General features: G+C 44.0%; 1 protein-coding gene across 1 annotated transcript in view; it reads right to left on the bottom strand.

The window, feature by feature from the left end:
• Positions 1 to 6,422: 6,422 nt before the first annotated feature.
• Positions 6,423 to 24,530, bottom strand: part of STS (steroid sulfatase) — a 468,425-nt gene continuing 450,317 nt past the window's right edge. The window contains exon 10 of the mRNA XM_080795177.1: positions 6,423 to 6,701. Coding sequence (XP_080651303.1) covers positions 6,469 to 6,701 — 233 coding nt within the window. The 3' untranslated portion in view covers positions 6,423 to 6,468. The remainder of the gene's footprint in view (positions 6,702 to 24,530) is intronic.

Here is a 24,530-nt window from a genome sequence, read left to right as displayed (position 1 = left end):
ATGATAAAACTGACCTGATTCCATTCTAACCCCCAAACCACCCGCACCCCACCAGAAGCTGCCTCTCTACTCTGCATTGCCTTTTGACTTCCTGTTGGCTGCTAGTAGCCCTCACTGTGACTTATCCACTAGGAGAAGCTGGAGATTTGGAGAATGCTTGTTTCTTCTTTGATGGCCATAGCTGCTAGTTAGAAACTTGGAGATGTTGCCCGGGAAATCATCTTCAGTGGACGAAATGAAGGGTTAGCCTACCACATAAATGCATTAGAGACAACGTGCACTTATCTTCCTTTGTTCCAAGCTAATGGATTCTTCACTGCTCTCCTCCTCTGTTGACTATCATCTGAACTTCTTCATTTCTAATTTTCAATACTGTTATTATTAGGCCAGTCTGAAGACCCCTTATAGATGATACCTGACAAACACCCCTATACTAATTATTTTCACTTTGCACTGGCAAGATAATAAAGGTTATTTTCATTCAGAACGCATTTTGTGGTTCAGTGGCTCTGGCCTATTTACGGTTTTTGACTTTCCTATTTGAGAGATGAGAATAATACTAATAATTTAACTGACAAAAAAAAAATCCCACGCTGATATGGATTTCTCTATTTTTATATTCCTATGCAGAGGATCCTTTATCTCAAGTCTAGATAATACTAAAAATACTAAAAATACTTACCCAAGGCTACGTCTGTTTTAGAAAATAAATCCATGTAGGGATTGGGTGGGAAAGTGACATTTCCTTCGTCTGTTAAATGCTGAACCATTTGCAGCCGTGCGTTTGTAGCAGACTGATCCTCAAGTCTCTGGGTTGGGATCCAAATGCAAGTCCACTTCATGCTGTCTGTACTGTGACTTTGATGCTCACTCAACTCCCAAGACAAAATTCTGGCAGTCTGCCAAACACCATCTTGTGGAGGAAATGAGTTTCCTTGAATTCTGGATATACTCTAGCTTGGATCTTACGCTCCAAGGCTCAAAACCAGGCCTTTTATTCCTAAACCCAGGGTATGCTTATTCTCCCACTTGGTTCTTCACACCTGGCTGGGCTTATGTCCACCATTGGTAACCTTTCCAGGATCCACACTCCTTTCTCCAAGAACATGACCTCTTTCTGGGATGCACCTAATCACATTCCCTAGAGAGAGGGTATGCTTATTCTCCCACTTGGTTCTTCACACCTGGCTGGGCTTATGTCCACCATTGGTAACCTTTCCAGGATCCACACTCCTTTCTCCAAGAACATGACCTCTTTCTGGGATGCACCTAATCACATTCCCTAGAGAGAGTATAAATCTCCTGGATTATGACATGGTGATTGAGAACCTTACCAGTTGGGAAGCTTTCTTGGCTTGTGATCGTTTACCACGTGACCTTCAGTGCCCTCACTCACCTGTTGGGTCACCTTATGTCTTTTTGGTTGGACATCCTTGAAGGTCCCTGCTCAGCATCACCCATTTCACATTGCCCTATGGCCCTGGTCTAGTATTTTCTGGAAGCTCTCCATCATTCTGTAATTAAAAACCACCCAACTCTAACGTGTGATGTGTCCCAGCCTCCCAGCCAATGTCTGGACATCATCTAGGCAAAAATGGCCATTTCTTAACTCTGAGAATTGTGTCATGAAGTTGAGTGGGGTCTGCATTCTCATTTCTGCCGTTTAATCCACTGGATCCCAGGTTACGGGGAAAGACTTTCGTGATCAGTGTATAATGGACAATCAGCAAAGTCATCATTTCAATGTCCATCTCATGGTTGGCAGAAGTTTCCCATTTGGTAAGTCCACTGGAGGGTGATCTTTTTGAACTGTTTCATTTGGTGAACCTAATCAATAATCCATATAATTTTGTGAAATTTAATGGAGGAGCTCCCTATGCTGTCCCTTTCTCACCTGTTGGAGTGCCTCATTTGCATATTCCTTAAGGTCAAGGTGGAAAGGTAGGGGTCATTGTCACCCCACTCCCCAAGAAGCCTATAATTAAAACATTGAGCATGCCTTGGCTTTCCTACACGGCTTGCATTTAGGCAAGCACAGCTTGAGGCTCCTTTATAAGAGCAAAAGTAATAGGTTTTAGTGAAAAAGATAAGCTTTCCCCATTCACTTGTTATTTTGGATTTGTATTCTAACAAAATAGGAATGTACACAGTTGATTAAGTTAAACTGATAAGAATGTTGTGGTAATTGCCTCAAAATGAATGTACATAAGTTAAAAAAGGAAGAGTGTATCCCCAACTAAATGGGATGTTAAGTGTGGGCTCCTTGGTCTTGAATAAATCAGATATTTATCTGCCAAGCACAAAGTTAAAAAAAAAAAAAAGTCTCATTTACTCGTTTCTCTCCATGCCTGGAGTAGGTTGCCCATATTATACATCATCTACTTGTAGGACAGCATGCAGATGTATGAGCACTTAGTGTTTTATATGTGAGTTGAATGTATAACTCACAATTAAACATTGTAAAAAACATATGGTTATCTGACACGTTATTTGTCTGGAGAAGCAATTTTCAGAAGTGGGTCGCAATCTACCCCACCGACAACATTGGGCTGAGAGGAGGAGGCTACAGGCCTAATGGGAAGATGCAGGTATGCTGCTAATCGTACAACACATAGGGAAGCCCTCTCTACGCACGAAAATAATTAGCCAGGCTCAAAGGCCCAGAGTGCAACATTTGATAGACCACGGTCTAAATATACATCAGTATTTTCTGGTATTAATTTGCTGTGAACCAAGTGTGACACTTGGACTCTCTACTTCAACGGCCTCACTCACTTCTCACAACTGTCCTAAGACGTTGTACCCATTACAGAGATGAGAAAATGGAGATTGATAGATCCAAGAACTTACTAACTTTAACTAGGAAGAGGCACAGTCTTGATTCAAAGCAAGATTGATCTGGCTCCTACATCATGCAGGACCATCACACAAGATTCCATTGGCAGACACGACTTAGCGAAAGATTAGCAAAACAACACTGGAGGAGGTGGTTTGAGCCTCTTAATCTGGATCATACCTAATAAATACCAAAGTCAGCACGCGAGACCATTTTTCTTACTCAAATCCAAGTCTCCTTACATCAAATACCATTTCGTTTAGCCAAAATGTCATTGGTAAGTCAAGTCACTGTGGTCGGTAGAACAACGGCCTCAAAGACGTCCACATCCAAATTGCAAAAACCGTGAGTTTGTTACATTACCTGGCAGAGGGAAATGAAAGTTGCACATGGAATGGAGGTTAGTAACCAGCTGGTCTGGATATAGTGAGATTATCCAGGATTATCTGGATGGGCCAAACGGAATCACTCGGCACAAAACCCACTTCCTTTATTGGGATACCTATGCCATGCATGCTGTCATGCTGAGAGAGTCTACCTCTGACCATAGAAAACAAAAGAACTTGTGGTTCTTACCTCCACCTCTCAGATAGGGTTTGATTATGTGATCATGAGGATGTTGAGTTTGTCAACAGTGACCCCAAATCAGGAATGTCAGAGAAAAATCCTGCTGGCCGTGGAAGTGGCGGCCACAAGATGCAGGTTCTGGGGGCCAGTGGACCATGTGTCCATGCTTCTTGGATGGAGGCGAAGCTACATCATCCGTGCCCTGTGCTGAAGACAGTGGTGTCCTTCTCAGACCCCGTCAGTACCCCCAACTGCAGGACCCACCTCCCAAGGACTCCCATTATTCCCACCCACAGTCTAACCACATTTCTCCACTTTTCCTGGTGATCATGCAAGATGTTCAGTGTCTCTTCAATATTCTCTTTTACCACCCACCAGCCTGCATTCATTGTTGCTGCTGCTACAAACGCCAAGTCAACAGACGGAGGCAACACCCAGGAAGTTAGCTCACGCAGGACGCCAGTCGCTTGGCCAGAGGCACCGTGACACGGGTAGAGTCTGGGCAGACACGTGTGAGCCGCAGGAATGGAGAAGCAGAGACAGCCGCACAGAGAAAAGGGCAGTAGAAATGAAGACGGAAGAGAAGGGAAATGTCATGAGGCCCTTAACCCAGGCCGGGGTCATGAACTAAAGTGCCTGGTCTGAGAGCTTACAGGTGCGAGGGTTCCTCCTCCCATAAGTTGTATTGTGATTCCTGGCTTCAAATATGTATATATCAGGAACACACATATATGTCATACACATACACATCTGTATGTATGACACAGATCTACTGTATACACATATAGATCATACATATATATATATATATATAAAAATATGGACACATAAACACACATAACGTGTATTTGTAAAGACATGCGGCATACACATATCTTATACATGTGCATATACCCTATACATATGGTCTAAACATACATGATCTACCTCACATGTACACCTGTGTCATGTAATATATATCATAGAGTAAAGCACTGGCCAACGACAACCCGTCACCCGCCCGCCAAGTGAGCCTTGATGAACACTCTTACTACATCTGATGTTGAACGAATTCCTGTGGGACGTGTAGAGGATTGCCACACGGGTCTCCTTTTCTCAAGGCGCCATGACTCGCCCATGGCAGAAACCCAAAGTTAGAAAGAAAGCGGAAGAAGATACCTAAAATCTAACTCAGGAGCAATGTAATGGGTAATAGGTTCATGGTCCAAGGGGAAAAACAAGACATGAGAATTACCTACACTAGGAAACACAATGTTGGGGAGATCAGGGGCAGGAAGAGGTTTGAACCTTCATGGATTTCCAAAGAAGACACAGACTTGTATGTCATTTGGACCCATGGAGAAGAATCCAGTATTTTCCTGAGGAACACACAGCACAAGCTACTGCATGTTCAGAAGAAAACAAGTGAATGTAACAAAAAGTCACCTTGGAAGTGGAAATCAGTGGGATACTTTTTAACCCATGGTGCCAAGGACTGAAAATATATGTAAGATTCTCTTAGAGAAAGAGGCCTTTCAAGAAATTTGGAACAGAGAAGTAACAGATTGTAAAACTCACCTCCATTAATAAATGACGGTAAGGATGGAATGAGTGTGGGAAGCATCTGGACTCAATATTGGGAATACGTCAATAAACTCACTTTTTTTCTCCAGATTTCGCTCAAGTGGACGCCTCCAATTACAAGCCATGATTTTCGAGAGGGGAACGTTGGTGAATTCTACACCTTGGCAAATGCAGGAAATTAGAAAGTACTGATCTGCTAGAAGGGAACTGAAAGTAATTTCTACTCTCATTATCTTGCCACTGAATTGCCTCATGCAGTGTTTTACCCAATCTTGGCATTATTGACATTTTGACAGTGGGATAGCCCTCGGGGTCAATCAGGCTGTGCTGTGTCTTGTGTGAATGTTTAGTCTGATCCCTGGACACGATCCACCAGATACCAGAAGCAGCCTTCTCCAGGATCACAGCCACAAATGTCTCCCTACATTAACAGATGTCCTCTGCAGAGAACAGAGCCTGTCGATCTTACTAGCTTAAGACGAATGCTTCTCAGTCCTTAAAGAGATTTTCACAGGTTACCCTATGCTCTCTTTCCTTCCGATCAAAGCGCCTAACCATCAACCTTATTTTGAGGAAGCCCTGCTACTTCCTCAAACAACGCACGTTAACTCTGGGAAATAATTACATTATTGTCATGTTGGTTGGACAAGCAGCTGCGTGATTCTAGTTATGGCCAGGTGTGAAGTTAGGAAATCATCTTGTTCCCATAATCTTCACCATCTTAGAATATTGTCTCAGCCTGATTTTCTCAATGCTCTTAGACTAAAGAAGGACGGGACCATCAAGGATGGAAAGTTCCTGTTCTGGGCCAGTTCTGATAACAAGACATGCCCGTAGGCACGATGACTCGGGGTTCAGCTGCTTACGGGGCTGAAAAACCAACCTTCTCAATGGAGGGAGCGGTTGGGTCTCAGCTTTGTGAAAGGCGACAGCACAGTATGGTTATTGTCAACGCACAGGGCAATTCCCGGAAAAGGTAGCCATCGTTCTCCGTTGGAGCCTACATGTTTTGGGTATCAGATCCCTGGGATCTCCTAATCAATGGTGTCTGAGCCTTTGTGGCCCGTTCGCATTCTCCAGACCTTAGCCTGTGACTGCAGACTTTTCTTCCCCCTAATCCCGAAAGAGCAATCTGACGCCAGCTTCATGCTGAAATACAGGGGGATCTCCAGGAGGAGTAAGGAGAGGGCTCTCCGTGACCCTCGGTCTAACGGGCCCCAGTGACATTTAGCTGGAACCCTCCCATGTCCAAATCGCCAGACCGCGACTTTTACACGCCCCTTTCTTTCTGCTGCGACGCGTCTGTCTCGGAAAGACGTCCACGCATTTGAAAAGAGGAATCTGTCTACACCGGCAGCATGTGCATGCAACAGAAGTGACAATTACACCCACACTGTTTTCGGAGGCAGGTGTCCCAAAAGCCGATTCTAGACGAAGGACGTGTTTTTTTTTTTTTACCTGTTTTTCGAGCTTTTCCTTGAATCTACAATTTATTGGGTAATCTAAAGTTTCAGGATTTGAAAAACAGCCGTGGTAATCTTTTCATTTTCTGTAGGCTTTCTTATTGTGAACTGCATCAAAAATAAACACGTTTCATGGCCCCGAACTTCAAGCAGGTTTAAAAAGTCACTGAAGGATGTGCTTCCGTTCCGTGTGGGATCGAATCTTGACGGAGAGCGCACTCCGTCTATCGCTTCGGGATCACCCACTGCTTGACGATGTCGGACTACGGTTCCTGAATAAAAATAAGGACAAATGTCACGAGCCTTGATCAGAAGGAGAAAAGCTCAGGTACTGCTCTAAGATGCCACACGGGGAGACGGAGCACTCGGATGGCTTTGAGGACAACAGCAATATGGTTCGACCCAGTGACTAAGCAAACAGAGGAGACACAAAGTAAGAACACTGCCCGCCAGCAATTACACACGCAGAAGCTTTCATTCACTTTTCTAGATGGCACGTCAGGAATGCCTGTGTCTTGTTATCTCTTCCAGGCCACCGAGGATTGACTTAGGATGGTCCAGAAGAGGTGAAATGTTTAAAGCAGATCTTTGTGACCTGTGTGAGAGCGCTGTATGGTCCTCGGCGTGTACGGAAAACCATACAGAGCATTTGTTTAAAAAATAAGACTGTGTTTATTTATTGGACAGACACGGAGAGAGAGAAAGTGAGAGAGAGCAGGGGGAGATGTATAGGGAGAGGGAGAAGCAGACTCCTCACTGAGCAGGGAGCCCAACGTGGGGCTCGATCCCAGGATCCTGAGAACATGATCTGAGCCAAAGACAGATGCTCAATGGGCAGAGCCACCCAGGCGCCCCCAGAGTATTTGCTGATAGCCCACTGGCTCTCTATCTATCTACCTTCGGGGTTCTTGCAATGATAATACTATAACCTGAGAAATATTTTCCGAGGAGTAAACCTTATTCAGATGAACTTTCAGTTTCTTGTTGTTTTTATCTATGAACAATATGAAATCATCCCCTTCTCAAAATGATACCTAGAAAAGTCCTTCAAGAGCTGGTATTCTAAAAAAAAAAAAAAAATGGGGTAAAATTTACAAATTTAATTGTGAAATGATCAGTTCACAAACTTGCGGGATAAGGTCATTTCAGCTAGATGATTACCATATTTCAAGGGCACATACTGCGTGCAGACACAGTGCCCTAAGGACAATACTTCCAATAAACAAGTACACCAATGGGTTCAGAAGGATGTTTTGTTCCATATTCTGAAATTCTATAAGAAGGAAAGGAACAGAGAGAAACTCCAGGAGCCACTGCGGTGGCTATCTTAGGTAAAACGGGGAAACTGCGATGGCATTCGGACATATCCATAGTGATACTGACTACATCTTTACATCACAATATATGAGGAGAGCCTTGATTTCTCCCTTAGATCAAAAAAGGAATAAACGATAAACAACCAGAAAATTGGACAAAATGTATGAAACAATGACCTTAGATACTGCACAACGGCCAGGACAGAAATGTGATCGTGGACAGAAGAAAATGTTAGGTGACTCGGACGATTGCCATAACTCTGTGCCCGGAGGACCACTGTCGGCTATAGAAGTAGAGGAGGACAATGTAGCTGAGAAGACACAGACAAAATTCAGAGAAGTTGTCTTAGCAACAATCCACAGGGCAGAGCTCCAGAAAGCACGGATGTTCTCAAACTCCTGGCAGACAGGCACCGGGCTGGCTCAGTGGGCAAAGCAAAAGATGCTTCATTTTGGGGTTGTGAGTTCAAGCCCCAGGTTGGGAACAGAGCTTACTTAAAACTTTTTTTTTTTTTAAAGGATTTTGTTCATTTACTTGTGGAAGAGAGAGAGAGAGAGAGAGCACAGAGGGAGAGAGAGAAGCAGACTCCCTGCTGAGCAGAGAGTCCAATGTGGGACTTGATCCCAGGACCCCAAGATCATGACCTGAGCTGAAGGCAGATGCTTAACCAACTGAGCCATCCAGGTGCCCCTACAAACTTTTAAAATAATGATTAATAATAAGAATAAGAATAAAGTAAAACTCCTACCAGAGATGCATCTCATGGAAAATAGTTAGAGAAGAATCTTAGACACAAATCACACTTATCGATATTGGGGAACATAAAAAGCAAGGAGGTTTATTTTTAAAAATGATGCCACTGACCAAGACTGTAAATGACCCAACAACGTTGTGTCGACTGCTCCGGGTGTAAATTCCTGGGTGGGCACATCCAAACGGATAATATAAAGTCATGGGTCTGTGGTTGATCCGGCCAGAATATGAGCTTGCCGCTCTGAAAGCAAACAGCACCGCTCAGTCTTCCCTTAAACCCAGTAACTAACAGTTTCCCCAAACCCACCAAGGGTTTCAGGTGTCAAGTTCAGGTGAGCAAATAATTATGCATGCCTATTACAATAACCTTTCTATTGAGAGAGCCAGGGGCTTTCTTTTTTGTTTAAATTGAATGCATTAATTATCATCAAAGCACTATTTTCTTTAGAACATTCTTTTCTTATTATTAAATGTAAGATGTTAACATAGTAAATCAGAGTTATAATGCAAAACACATCTAATGTTTTCAAACAGAGCCCCTTTGCATAATGTCGGTGCACTTAGGGGAGACTGTGACACAAACTATTCTTCTGCAAAATGTCACTGAAATCGTCACTTGCGTTTCAATGAAAATCTCACATTCAGCTACCTTAAATCATTTAAAAGCCTTTATAAATATAGGAATGAATAAGAAGACGGTCTTCACCATAGAGTTATCTTAAACCTGCTATTCTGCATTCTCAAATCTAGCCCTTCCAAGTCCAAATAATGGCTTAAAAAAGAGAAACAAGTACTTTTTTACATCGGTGTCTCTCCACATTTGTTGGGGGTGGTGCCTACATTCTTCCTAAAAAAATTAGGCTTTTCAAACTTCGTTTTCTATAATCCCACCCAAATTACATAATAATTTTCACACCCCATCTGTGCTGTGTACGCCTTGACTTTTTACATGCTTAGGTCCTCTGTGTATCTCTGTGCTTGATACATACCAAGAGTAAGGTTTGATCCCCCCCAAGCATCTCTGTTTTCCTCTCGGATGAGAGATCTCCCGCAGAGAACGTTAGGTCTAGAGCAGCGCAGTCCTATATAACTCGCTGTAATGAAGTAATCTTTTGTAAGAGAGCAACAGGTAGTTTCATATGACTGGAATTAACTGTAATTAATTTCAATGGGTAGAAAAGGCTGATGGCTACCATATTGGATACCAAAGCTGTAGACAGCTAAGAAGAAAATAAGTAAATTCCCAAGGAGTCCGCTTGTGACATGATTCTGGAAGCTGTGGTACTCAGTCAGGGGGGACAACGAGGACATTTGGAACACATTATCATACCCCTCCCTGCCCTACCAAGAATAACTGACCCCCTGCAACAGGGGTCAGGTTGAACAGGGTCAGGTTGAGAAACCATGGTACGGGTAGACGAGTTGAAACCAAAGCATGAGATTTCATCCTCTCCAAATACCTCCCTCCTGGCATTTGGGAGAGCTGCACGACCAAGAGCCTCATGTCCTGCCGTGATTTCTGAAACACCGAGGACCTGCTTTGCCCAACATCTACAGCTCTACCTCAAAGCTGCCTCTTGGGAGTTCTGTCAGGCCAGAATACAAACAGCATTTCAGGTAAACTGTTTACTTGCCCTTTCCCTTAGAGTGTAGACAGCAGACAGTAAAACGCACGCTTCTGAAAACCTCCCCATGCGTGCCCCCCAACGGAGACGCGTGGACCACATTACTCAGCCTGGGGAGACGACTGGCCACAGTCGTCTACTTGGCTTGCTTTAGGATTGAAAATATCACAAATATGGTTTCTATGCCCGTTTGGAGAACTGGCGCGGAAGACGGCGGCTCTTGGTAAGCCATCTGGGGCTGCGCAAGTAAAGTCTACATCGTCTAGTGAGACTTTGGGTGTCGTAAACCCTGTGGGGAAATGTGACGGGACGCGCTGACAAATATTTGTATCCGTGTTCCAGACCAACGGCAGTCCTACAGGAGTAAGACCAAGAGCTCAAGATTTCTTGGAGCAGCTACGTCAAATCGGGACGTTCTCGCAAAGAGGGAACCTGTCTTGCCTAATAGGTTCCGGAGGACCCCTGTAGAACCATTCCGTAATTTGGTTAGTCTCTCCATGTCGACCTCGTTTTTCTTGTATGAGTTGGGGTAAGTGGAGCCACTGTGAACAACACAGGCACACAATATTTCAGGAAAAGCACGCCAGAGAAGAAATGCCACAGAGCAAAGAAAAACGATGCTCCAGAAGTCTGGGGATCTGACAGCAGAGTCTTAACGCACATACACCGGACCAACACATTCATATGGAGAACGGGTGCCACCTCGTGCCACCAGGACTCTCAGAAACAAGACTGACACTGAAACGCAGTGGCCTGGGGACTACAATAACTACAGGTATAATTTAAATCAGAAACAGAGGTGGCTCAATGTTTCCAAAGGGAACACACGTTTACCGGTCAGCAAGGATCACCGGGTTAGGGTTCCCTGCTCAACACCATGACGCCCACAAACACCGTCAATCAGATCACTGTTCCCGCTCAACACCATGACCATCACTGTTCATGTGGGGGCTCAAATTCAGTGTCAGAAATTCATCCCATGGATTCGAGGCTGCATTAAAGCCTTTCAGCCATAACCTCGGCTGCTCCTGCAAACCTCCTACAGCAAAATATCATTCTCCTAATTCATTACGAAACTGCAAAAAATCAAAATGGGGTCACTCTTCGCCAAAGAAAGCATCACGACTTGGAGCAATGGTGGGCTTCTGAGAGGTACTGGGGAAAGGGCCAGTTCCTGGGAAAAACCAACTGCTGCGGGGCTCTGTAGTGGGAGGGATGATCAAACCCTAAGGAATCCAGAAATCTGCAGGAAAAAACAGAACCTGGAGAAGCCCACGGGATGCAAAGTCTTTAAAGATCGGGAAGCAAATGAGGGATCAAAAGGAACATCTTTGGCTGAAGAGAGTTGTTCATGCATTTTCTGTCCTTTAAACTTTTTTATTATAAGGATCCATCAAACTTTATGAGAAACTAGGGGCGATTTTACAAAGTAAGAGAGGAAAAGTCCTCAGCTCTAATTCTTTTTATCTTTTTTTTTTTTTTTCTAAATCAACGAAATCATATGCTATAACAGGTAAGATTAAAGGTTCCAGGAACTGGATGGTATTGGTGGTCCTGTAAATCAGTACAACTCATTAAGAAACCCATTTGGAAACACATATCCAAATGTATAAAATCCTACGTCCTTTGAGGCACTGCTCACATTTATACGGATCCATCCGAAGCAAAACCAACCTCCTGTGTGCAGAATGGGAGTGCTCATGTGCTGGAAATGACCACCATGTGATCGATCCACAAATACGGGAGATGTGATACTAATTTCTGGGAATATGATTTCAACAACGTAGCCACATGAAAGTGTTTGCCTAGGGTTAGAGAAGGAAGGCACTGACCACCGCCTTTCCCAGCTCTACCACTGTAATAACACCATGCTCAAGGAGCATGTTGGAAAAGTATGGAGGGTGTGTGGTCTTAGAGCGTGGTCTTCTCTGAGGTTTCCGTGGAGAGAATGTGCACGGTAGGTGCTGGGGCTTTAGCATCTGTGCTTCCCTGCAAAAGCAAGTAGCAAGTGCATTAGAAGACAGAGAATCCACCCTTGAATGTTGGGTACAAGGGCATGAGATTGACTTCTCTGATTCTTTGGCACAGTCTCCATTCTGTGCTGGAGCCCCAAGGAACCACACAGGGGGCCATCTGCCAGTCTGGATAGATCCTGGACATTCTCATGTCCACAGAAGCTCAGAAGACACCTAGTGCATAAACACAGGAGGGTCACCATGGTGTCTCCCTGACTCAGAGCCTGACATAAGAAAAGGAAAGTCTTTCTGGCTTTCCATAGCCACCTGAGTTACACACAGTTTAGCCCAAGTAGGGTTCAAGGCATCACTTCTTCCAAGCAAGGAAAAAGGGAGTACTTTCCACTTACAGGGCCTGTGCCATCCACAGGAATAAGGCTGAGCCTCATATCTGGAGCCCACAGTTCCTACTGCAGTGAAAATAATGGACAACACAAGAGAAAAAAGTCATAACGTAGGAGAATTTTTCCTTACACTTAAAATTAGGAATTCATATGGGCTGTCCGGATCTAAAATCATGAGTTTCTAAACAAACAAAACCAAGTAGACATGGAAAGAGAAGGATACCATGGAAAACTGAACAGCCATGGTAAAGAAATCCTCCTACCAGGAAAAAAGGAAGTAAAAATCAGAAGTAAAAGTGGAGAGATGTGGAAGACAAAGCCTACGGTTAAGAGTGTACCGAGTATCTGCCAAGACGTGGAACGTGCATGTCAATGTATGTAAGCTACACTGTGCTTTCCATATCCATCTGTACCTTGCAACTTCCGCTATTGTGTTTGAAGAGTCGGCGACACACCAGTGGAAAAGCTCTAGAAAACCAATTTACGGGGGCGTCTGGGTGGCTCAGTGGGTTAAAGCCTCTGCCTTCGGCTCAGGTCATGATCTCAGGGTCCTGGGATCCAGTCCCGCATCGGGCTCTCTGCTCGGCGGAGAGTCCGCTTCCTCCCCCCATCTCTGCCTGCCTCTCTGCCTACTTGTAATCTCTGTTAAATAAATAAATAGAATCTTAAAAAAAAAAAAAAAGAATGAAAAGAAAACCAATTTATGAAGATGGTTAAGGGCATTGACCCTAAAACTCTTGACTCCTTGGGTTGAAATTCTAATTCGCCCACTTCCTTCCTCTGAATTCCTTACGTTCTACATATTTCGGTTTCCTCTGTGGTAAAACGAACACCAAGTACCACCGGCCTTATAGATTGAGTATAAGGTTCGCACGCTTTGGGGCACCTGGGTGGCCCTGTCTGGTAGGTGTGAGACTCTTGATCTCAGCTCAGGTCTTCATCTCAGGGTTGTGATATCAAGCTCCTACACTGGGCACCCCAATGCAGGGCAGAGCCTCCCTAAAAGAAAATTAAGTAATAAAATAAAATAAAATAAAACAATGAAATGAAATGAAATGAAAAATAAAATAGAATAAAGGATTGCATGCCTTAAAAAAAAAACAACAAAAAAAAATGTAGAAGTGTTACCCACGATGCAAAAGCTACATAATTAGTAACTTAGACTTTTTCACAAGAGCACCATATGTTATAGAAGACACATGAGCACGGCCGTACTGATACACCAGCAGAAGCTTTAAGTCCCTTACAGAAGCAAGCCCCCGTTGGATGTAACATCTCTGTTCAGGTCTTCAAATGCCTAACAACTGCTAATTTGCATACTTGGTGTCAAGTTCATTAACCTTGAGGAAATGTGCAATACTTAAAGCGGGTTTTCAGACCTGACGTACACAAGCAGGTTAGCTGTCTGATTACATGCGATGATGATGATGATGACATTCGTGAATAATAAGACACAGCAAGCTCCCTTGGGGCATGACCCACGTCGCTCTGAATTCCATTTCGGATGGGAATACCGTGAAGCAAAGCTCTTCAGAGAGCACACACCAGAACTGTGTTTAAAATGGAAAGAACCTGGGTGGTTCAATCTGTTGGGCGGCTGCCTTCCGCTCAGGTCACGGTCCCAGGTTGCTGGGATCAAGCCCCAGTTGGTCTCCCTGGTCAGCGGGGAGCCTGCTTCTCCCTCCCCTCCCTCATGCTCTCTCTCATTATCTCTGTTGCTGTCTCTGTCTCTCTCTCAAATAAATAAACAAAATCTTAAAAAAAAAAAAAAAGAAAATGGAAAGAAAATACATTCCTGTCCCAGCACCTTTTATAAAACACTGATATCTTAAATTTAATTGTATCTACTTGCGCATATCAACTGATTTTCCATGACAGTATGTATTGTTTTCTCTCTAACAGTTTCCGTATCTCAAGAGAGAGATCTTTGCTACCAAAAGAACAGCAAAATAACCATCACGATATCCATCATCATCGTATAAGCTGGCAGAATAACAATGAATCTCAGAGAAAATACGTTGTAACAGAGGTCCTGAGCTGGTGGTCGGATAGATATTCACAGCCCTTAGATATGTTCACTTGCTGAGCACGAGGTTTGCAAGGAAAAAAAAAAAATCACTTGCAAGCATTAAAAAAAAAAATCACACTAACAGCCCAAATTTACTATAGCTGCTATTGGAAAGTCATTCATTCATTTATTTTTTTTTTAAATAGAACTTTATTTTTTTAAAAGATTCTCTTTATTTGACGGACAGAGATCACAAGTAGGCAGAGAGGGGGGAAGCAGGCTCCCTGCTGAGCAGAGAGCCCGATTCGGGGCTGGATCCCAGGACCCTGAGACCATGACCTGAGCCGAAGGCAGAGGCTTTAACCCACTGAGCCACCCAACGCCACTTGGAAGGTCATTTAAAGATGTGGCACTACCTGGATGTCTGTGTCCTGAGGTCAGAGATTGGAGCTGATGGTTAGCTTCTCCCTCGAAAGGAGTATTCATCGTCCTTTCTTTTCTCTTCTTTTCTTTTAAGATTTTATTTGCTTGTCAGAGAGAGCACAAGCCGGGAGAGGGAGAAGCAGGTTCCTGGCCAAGCAAGGAACCTGATGTGGAGCTCGATCCCAGGACCCTGACATCATGATCCGAGCTGAACACAGACGTGTCACCAACAGAGCCCCCCAGACGTCTCAGGAGTGTTCAGTTTCTGGGTCACCAAAACCTCCCTCAGTTCTGCAGTCTGGAGTCGCACCTACTGGCATTAGAGTTCAATCTCTTGCATTGGGGTGTGTCCACCACGCTACTGAGGGGTTCGCATTCATGATTACATTCAACACATGTCCTATAAGGGAACGGCATTCTTACTCATTCATCCATTTAGAGGGTGGAGGACAGAAACAGAGGCAGAGTGAGAATCTGAAGTAGTTTCCATGCATAGTGTGTTGCCCAGTGAGGAGACTGATCTCAAGACCAGACCCTGAGACCACGACCTGAGCTGCAACCAAGAGTTGGACACTTAACTGATTGCATTACCCAGGTGCCCCTGAATGCCTTTTAAATATACATTTTAAAAATGAGATGACTCAGGCACCTGGGTGGCTCATTCAGTGAAGCGACTGCAGCTTAACAATATGCGACAATACTCATTCAACATCCCCCAGTGGAGCCCAGGCGTGATTTGAACACAGGTCTGCAACTGCACACATGACACTCTCAGCCTCTAGGCAGCTTGGCCTTCCTTGCAAAATACTCACTAACCCCCAGTGGGTTCAGGTGCATTCGTCACTCAGTATCCCCTACATTTCCTTCCCCAGAGGCAGACCTGATTGTTCTTCACACTTGCATCCACGCGCTCTTCCTACATAACCCTTAGCCATGCAAAACGCAGAAATAAATTTTAAATTTTTTCTCCAGTTTTAATTAGAAATAATTGGCACATCCTTGTGGCATCAGTTGAAGCCATGTGTGCAGGATAAGGATTTGATTTACATGTACTGTGACATCATGACTAATGTAGGATCAGCTAACATGATATCCTCTTGATCCGTTTCTAAAATACTTTTTATATTCACCTACTCTTTTCTGTTTTCTTTATAGGGAATGCATTTTGCCTGAGTAGAAATGTTCAGTTGAATAACTTTATTTTTTAAATATCTGTCACTCTTTTTTTTTTTTTTTTAAGATTTTATTTATTTATTTGACAGACAGAGATCACAAGTAGGCAGAGAGGCAGGCAGAGAGAGAGGAGGAAGCAGGCTCCCCGCTGAGCTGAGAGCCTGACATGGGGCTCGATCCCAGGACCCTGGGATCATGACCCGAGCCGAAGGCAGAGGCTTTAACCCACTGAGCCACCCAGGTGCCCCAAATATCTGTCACTCTTGATAGCAATTCCGACTCATTCTTCTGAGTTTTACCTTCATCAGCAAAAACTTAGGAATTGGGACCTTTGTGTGACCGAGGTGAGGTGAGTCCTAAACATCATGGCTTTGAAGAATAAAGACACTACAAGTAACCATCCCTTGGGATGAAGTTGGGGAATAAAGTTTCCAGGAGGAATCAGTTTTCATAAAAAAGAGCTATACCTTCACCCACAATCTGAGATGGTAAGACCTACATGCATGTCCATCTAACAAATGTTAATGGAGCGGACATCTCGGATGAGTACACAGTTCCATGCATCCACAAGCAATCACTTCATGACCTTAGAGCTTTGGAACATTCTCCCCCCCACCCTTGGAGATGGCTCCTGTCCCCAGCTCTGAACGTGGACCTTCTTTGTATCTCCATTTTCTGCTGGTGTTCAAAGCAGCAGGTGTCCTTTTATTATTTACAATGGATCCAATTACAAATTAATGACAACAGGTGCAAAATGGTGTTGTCTCATGGTGACATTTTTAAATTGAAGATTATTATTTTCAATGCAAATGAAAAAAAAATTACCTAAACTTCCCCAAACAGAAGTCCTTGTGTGACAGGTGATCAGATACGCCAAGGCAGATGGGGAAATGTCCTGAGCACTGGAGGGAACCAGTTGGTTTCTCTAGGTCTTTGCAGTGGCCGTAAAGGTGAATCTCTTTTGTTTTTTCCCAAGGGAGTTGGGCGGATGGGGCAACGGTACTAGAGTGGATGGGGCAATGGTACTAGAGTGGTCAGGGCAGTGGTACTGTAGGAGTTTTTCTCTCATTTTTCCCTAGGTGGTCAACCGTGTTCTCCGACGAGAGAACAGGGGGGATTTGCTGAAGCTGCTGAAGGAGTACAAGAAATTACAGAGACTGACATGCTATTGTGCCAGCTCAGTGACTTCATCCATGACCCAAGTCTCACTCCTTCCTTTCCAAAGTCATGAGGAAGAATGCATCCGGACAGAATCCTTACTTGTTCTGCACTGGAACCATCAACATAACACATTCACCAAGAACTCTGAGGTCCCACCATGTGCTGGGCACCGTTCTGGGCCTGTGGATGCAAGAGGGAACAACACAGACATGATCCTGGACCTCGTCAAGCGGGATGCAGAGACACAAAACATAACTGGATAAAGAAGGACAAATTATGTCAAGGTAGCCTGGGAGGAGCACTAAAGCAACAATAATGATAAAGCAGGAAGGGAGAGAAGCAGTAGGAGAGGAGTATAAAGACCACAGCCACTTCCCCACCATCATTCTTGACCTAACCTTTCCCTCTCCCCTCTGCATACAACCATGTCCAGAAGGCTTATCTGTTTTTGTTGTACTTGTAGTTTTCTTCTCAATACCAATGTCGCAATGTCCAAAGACCATCTAGCATACCGCATTCCTTATGGTAGGCTCTCAAGAGCTGCTCGATCTCCACTGTAAATATTTTTCTGCGGACACCAGACTATTCCTTCTTTTGGTTATGGGGTTTCGGTCAACGTGCCTGGAATTCCCTTTCCATTGCAAAGGGCAGGACTCATGCATTGAAACTTGTGAAAGCTTTTATTCAGGGAATATCTTCTGGGGACCCATAAAACCATGCATAAATCCCTATCCTTTCCTGCAAACACCTCAGCAAAAACGGGAGATCGAGACGTAAACAAGTAATCTAGTGTCATTCGTGCCACCTCTGAGGGTTCCTCAACAGTGGTGATCTGGGTAACACCATCCTTTCCTCCAGGGTAAAGAGAGCTATACCACGTGCTCACCTACTCTCTCCATAAGAACCCTGGGCTGAACTATTTTTTCTTTGAGAGGTGGATCACTGAAACATGTATTAGGATAATTTTTTAAACTAATTTAATTATTTGAGAGAGATAAAGAGCAGGGAGAGGGATCGAGGGAAAGGGAGAAAGAAACCCAAGCAGACCCACCACTGAGTGTGACCGTCAGGACCCTGAGATCAGACCTGAGCTGAAACCAAGAGTCAGATGCTCAACTGACTACGCCACCTGGGCACCTCTAAGATACTTGGGATTTCAAGAAGCAGACATCGATCTTTGCTACCTGAAGCCCTAAATGGGAATTTGAATAAGGATTAAGTTTCTCACTGACTGATGAAAATAGTTGGAAGACCAGCCCAAAGCCCATGGATAAGGACAACTGCAGATCCTTCCCTGAAGATGGACATCTTCCAGAGAGAGCAGCCACAAACACATCCCAGGGACCAGAAGTGCCTGCCTCTGCATCTCAACCCCAAATTTCAGTCTCTTCATTAATCTGATGAATGTCCAACCCGAACTGGCCCAGGACTACAACCAACAGAGCAAGCACTCATATAATCTGGGCTTGACCAGGTGGGCCAACGTCTCTGAAGCACCCTTTGCAGAGACAGGGAAGGAAGCTGGACGAGGACGTCTTCACAGGCAGCTCACCCTCTACTTCTGTAACATCACCGCATGGGTCTAGCACAACCTATGGGAGCAGCAGTGAACTCAGGCTTGAGGGAAAGCAAAGAAGGTTGGAGACATTTCCCCGGAAGCCTGACTCGGTAACTGTCATCAAGCAAAAGAAGGGTTACTCTGGAGAGAATTCTGGCCAACTCTCCTTAATCTTCACAGAGCACAAATAAATGGCTTTAAGCGCCAACAAAGGAAGGTTAGGTATGAGATGAAAGAGAATGTCTTGACAGTAAAAGTTATTAAGCATTAACCAAAGATTCTTGGTCATAAAAGGCATCAGAAGAGACCCAATTTCTCATTTTAAAAATCACTTAAGTTATCATTTCTTTTATGTAAAATTGATTGTTAGAAGAAGACCTTAGGATAGAAAAAGAATTAGCAGAAGAAACAAACAATTATTACCATGACACTTGAGGCCTGGGAATGAGGCAATCTCGTGACAACCAAAGAATGATAAATAATAGATAAGATTAGCTTTAGGTCAACCATCTCCTGGTCAAGTACACTAGAAAGATAACGAAGGTCTGTACAGGTTAATCACTTTATGCTCTGAGTGTTGTGTCATGGGACTTCCCCTAGAGAAGAATGTTTTAATGACGTGTCCTGGATACTTAATCACAGAAATTAAAGCACCCATGCAAGGTGTAGAGAATAGGAAATGTGAGAAATTCTTGATGGAAAAGGGCAAAGTTCCAGTCAAAGGTTGGTAAGGACACGAACAACATCAGTGTAAATCCCAATTTTTCCTTGTATGATCATCTAACATCTGTCCACAACAGTACTCGGTATCCATAATAAGACTTTTTTTTTTTCCACTCACAAACATTTACACTCATTACCTGTTAACTTCATGCTAGTAACTAAAAGTTCAGTTTCAAGTCTCGAAGTAGGAATCATCTTGGGATACTGAGTCCTATTTCCAAATGTGTTTATTTATATCACAAGGGAGGAAATCTGGCAGGTGAGACAGTATTGGAATTGTTGAAGGAAATCTATCAGTTTCCACACTGTGAATTTCATATGTAAGTCTGCAAACGGCAATGCCCACTTAAATACTCCTCTTCAACAAAGCAAAAAATGCACGTTCCCTGTGTCGATTGTTTGGTTCTTATTACTTTAGTTGTGTTTCTCTTAGCAACACGGGGAGAAGGTATTTTCTGTTTAATCACTAAGACCAAGTGAAAGAAAGTGTATGTGCAATACAGTAATCGGGGATTAGTAAAAAGATACAAAGTGGAATGAAAGACACACACACACATATACACACACGCACAATGCCTTCTTTCATTCAAAAATATCTATGCATTAACTCTAGTGTACTAGGGACTTTACAAGTGAAAACTAGAAACAAAGAAACAATTAAGATATCATGGAAGATTTTTCTTAATTAAGGAAACTTCAGTGTGATGTTAAAACCCAGACTTTGTAGCTCAGTGATCTGATTCGTGTGCATCATCCCTTTCCTGATGGCTTTGACGGCAGCAAGCAGGGTGTTCCCTAATTACCCACACCCAGAAGATGGTTTTATCAGTCTACATCTGGGGTCATGTCATAGTCACACAGGTCTCCTGCTATGCTCTGCAGGAAATTGACTCTGAGCGGCAGACTGTCCCTTGTGTTTTCAAATGTTCAAGACATTAAATTTTTTTTTAACGTTACTATTGCTATTGACTTTTAAAATATTTCTTACATCTCATTTTATTAAGACCTTTAGCTAAAGCTCCCAGGGAAATCCTGAATGTTGGCTGAAGAGATCCCTTAGTTCAGGGTTAGAACAATGGGCAGCATCCTTCCCTTGATGCTGGCAGCTGAATTGTAGATGCCAAGAGCTTTCGGACCATTTCCCCCCAAAGCCTGCCAAGAGCTGAATTGGCTCAGGGAGGCAGAATCACAGAGGATTTGAGTGTTTTCTTGATGAACTAAATAAGCACAGTCAACTTTTCGGAACTGCAGTCCAACGTCGTACCTTTGAAGCCAGATAGAAAATCATCGATCTCTCTTCCTTGGCCCACAGAATCAGAACATGATACAATTAATGTTTCAACCAGAAATGTGCAGTGTACTATTTCACCAACAGATACCCACAACCAGACAGTAGATAACACGACGGCTGATCGCCGGAGCAAAGCAGTGGGTACGGTGTGTGTGTTTTGGATTGGGGGGGGGGGTTGTTAAATGATAATGCAGAAGCTTAAATCGAATCTCATAAAATTCGGGACCAAAATTCTACTTATTGTGTCGAATTGTGTGTCTGCTCACCAGGTGAGTGGACAACAACCTGAGGATCCTTCAAGTGTGGTGTTAACAAGTGAGTATCCATTTAGAGAACAGGGGCCCAATCCTCCAAGAGACGGTAGAACAGGTCTCAACGTTGCCCAATGAAGGGGCCAAGAAGCCAGGACTTTTTTTTTTCCCTAAGATAGAGCACGTGCACATGAGCAAGGGGGTGGGATAGGGCAGAGGGAGAGGGAGAGGGAGAGGGAGAATCTTAAGCAGGCTCCATGGTCCATGCCAATCACAAAGCCCAACCCGGGGTTCAATCTCACGACCCTGAGAACATGACCTGAGCTAGAATTAAGAGGCAGATGTTTAACCCTCAGAGCCACCGAAATGCCTTGAAGCTGGCACATTTCATCCCAACTCCAGCCCTGGCTGGTTGAGGGTCACGATCAAATAAGCCGCCCAGTGCTATCAGCGTGCTCCTTCCTGGGGTCAGACAACACCTGCTAGGTGACCTGTGGGGATGGTGTGAATATGGGATGGGTCACACCAGCGAGTTTAACTCCACATTCATGCCCCATGGTGCAGCGGGAGTTCCACAAAGATCAGCGGGAGGTCTGGTGTTTTCAATATCCCACCCCAGAAACCTAGCCAAGACTTTTTCCAAAACTGTCAGCACGCCTTCCCCAATCAAATGGTATCCTGCCCAACCAGCATGTTCGTGGACACAGGGCTCCTCCTGGAGCCTGTTCTGATTGGGCCTGTGTTCTCTAAAGGGAGAGCCTCCTATCCACAGGCTGTCAGGTACAACAGTCCTTCCCCCAGGGCGAACCACTTTACATGCAACGGTGGGACTTAATTCTGTTGCATGCTTTGGTGGGTAACATCCTTACCAGTGGGTGAGTCTGTGTCAGATGTCTGGGTGGGATCTGGTGCCACACTGGCGACCGACTGAACCGTGTCTTCCCTTTGGCCGAATTCGTTCAACGTGAGATTGTGATGTTTAATTTACATGTGAGTCTGCGTACAACGCGGAACTGCTACACAGCACAAAGGGAGGAGACAGGAGTGAGAAGTACTTTAGGGCTCCGTGCACGTCTATATACACCAATGGGTGCCCATGGCGTGTCCACTTAAAAAAAGTACTAACAATACCTGATATAGAATAAAATGTCACTAACTCCAAGTAGATTGGAGTAATTAAAAAAAAAAAAGAAAAAGAATATCTTGACCCTTTTGTCACAAAAAAAGAAAAAAAAAAAGAGTTCAGTTACACCTTCCCTGCCCCTTAGTAGGTAACTCTGCTTAGAAAAATGGCAAAACACAGAAACCGTCCCAAAGGTGCAGAACAAAGTCGACACCCATCTGGCATGCTCCCACCTCTAGAGACAAAGCAAACAGAGAAGCCCGCTACGGCAATGCCTGAGTGTTAGCTCTCCGGCTTCCGAAGACATCTATACGCCGAATGCACGCGTCATCAAACATTTTATCCCACGGGCACGGACATGGAGAAGTAAGCAGACTGCTGTTTTAATTTCTAATACGACCAAAAGTGCATCCTGATCGCGGAGAGTGTCCAAGCACGAAATAATCGTCTCCGGCTATGTCTGCAGGTTCTGCCAAAAGACAGACTTTTCAGCACTTAAGAGACAGACTGCGCTAACGGCATATACCATCATTCTATTCACGCTCCTGTTTTTTCTTAGCGTGTACATTATTGCATGGGACCTATCTGGGCCACATTAATAATAGCACGTCCCAAGATCCAGAGAAGAATCTCCATTTTAGCAATGCAAAAGGAACGCAACAAAACTCAGCAGTAGCAACTCCAAACTTGAGAAGTTCATCAATATTTATGCGGTTCGATTACAGTCATTTGCAGATGATGCCATCAGTGTTTAAAGCGAGCTCGCGTGAGTTAATTTTAACGTTTCAATGTATGCAGGAGTCATGTTTGGGTATTTAATGGTCTGTTACCTGGGTATAAATGCCAGAGTTACAGTCACGCTGAAAAATACATATTGAAATAATTAGCTTCCATTTACTTCATCTTATATTCACACGTTAAGTGGTAAGTTAATTGAAAGTGTGTGCAGTTACCATATTTCATAATTTGAGTACGTATGGCAAAATGGAACTTTAAAATGCATTTTGCTTAAGCAGTGCGGAACCTATCATTTGGAGAGTTTCAGAAACCTTGACGATTACATCCAAGTGTTCACTGTGGTGTCTGCAAAGGGCAGGTCTAGATGGCTGTTGATTTACACAATTGTGGCCTAACGCTAAACTGTACTCAGGAGCTAACCCAACGCTTTTAAAAGATGGAATCCAGATAAATGAAGAATGCATTTCCACGTTAATTATTAATGTGTAAGAGAACAGCAGAAACATTTGTTTCCCTAGAGCCAGGCACGAAATCTAGCATACAACTGGTAATCAATTCCTGCTCATTAGGTAGATAAGTGGGGCTGGTGGGCAATCTTTAAATCATGAATCTGATGTTCAGAGCCAATGATCTGAAAACCTTGCACCAGCCTTACTCACCAGGACTTAGGGTGACAATATCCATAGCCATAGTGTTGCATCATGGGCCTGACTGTGTTATTCTACCATATATGATGAGAAATGAGAACATTCTGTTGAAATTGTCATCAGGAAGTCTTGGGTGGTATTTGAGAAGGATCCCATGGCAGTGCTAGGAGGAGACAGCACTTTTCTTGCAATGACAGAGTGAAGGTTATGTGGGGGACATTATCACACTGGGTCTGCTGGAAATCAACGTTTATCACAAGACTGTTGAAAATTTCCAGAAAAACAGGCCAGAGAAATGTGTTCACGGAAAGGTCATACATTTCTTTTTAAAAGGCAGAATGGGCTTATCATTAAGTAAACCTAAATGATTTCTTTGTTTTATGGGGGGGAAAAAAAAACCATCAATGAAATAAATCACCAAGCTGCCCTTTGGTGTTTCTGCGTACCAGTTCAGGGATTCTTAATTAGTAAAAAGGGTCTATCTGTGTTATGTCATATGCGATTCTTCTTTTGCAAACATGTTCTTGAATAATAGTATAAATGACTCCCAGGTACTGTCCTTCAAGGAGACAAAAGAAAGTGTCCTATCAACCTAAATCCATGGGACAATGACAGTGTGTCTCTGGGATATGTCCAGATGCATGAGGAACTTGGGAGTGCTGTGTGCAGGACTGTCAGGTCCCCCTTCTAGGTAGGGAGTGGGGAGGACACAGAATGGGCACCCCTACCAGTTACCTCCTGGGTAGGATCCCCTTTCCGATGTAGGTACAAGATACAATCCACAACGGGCCATGTCACCAACTTCAGTCCCGGCTGTGAGACGCAGAACGGGGCTGGGAAATCGACCCACTGTCCATGGCGTGTTATTGTACACCCCACAAGCTAAGACGGGAGGCTGCAGGTTTCCGTCATCGGGGAACAAGTGAAAAGAAGCACATGATCTCACGGTGT

This window comes from Martes martes (genome assembly GCF_963455335.1).
Source record: "Martes martes genome assembly, chromosome: X".
Taxonomy (NCBI): Eukaryota; Metazoa; Chordata; class Mammalia; order Carnivora; family Mustelidae; genus Martes; species Martes martes.
This window is presented reverse-complemented; position numbering and strand designations above follow the sequence as displayed.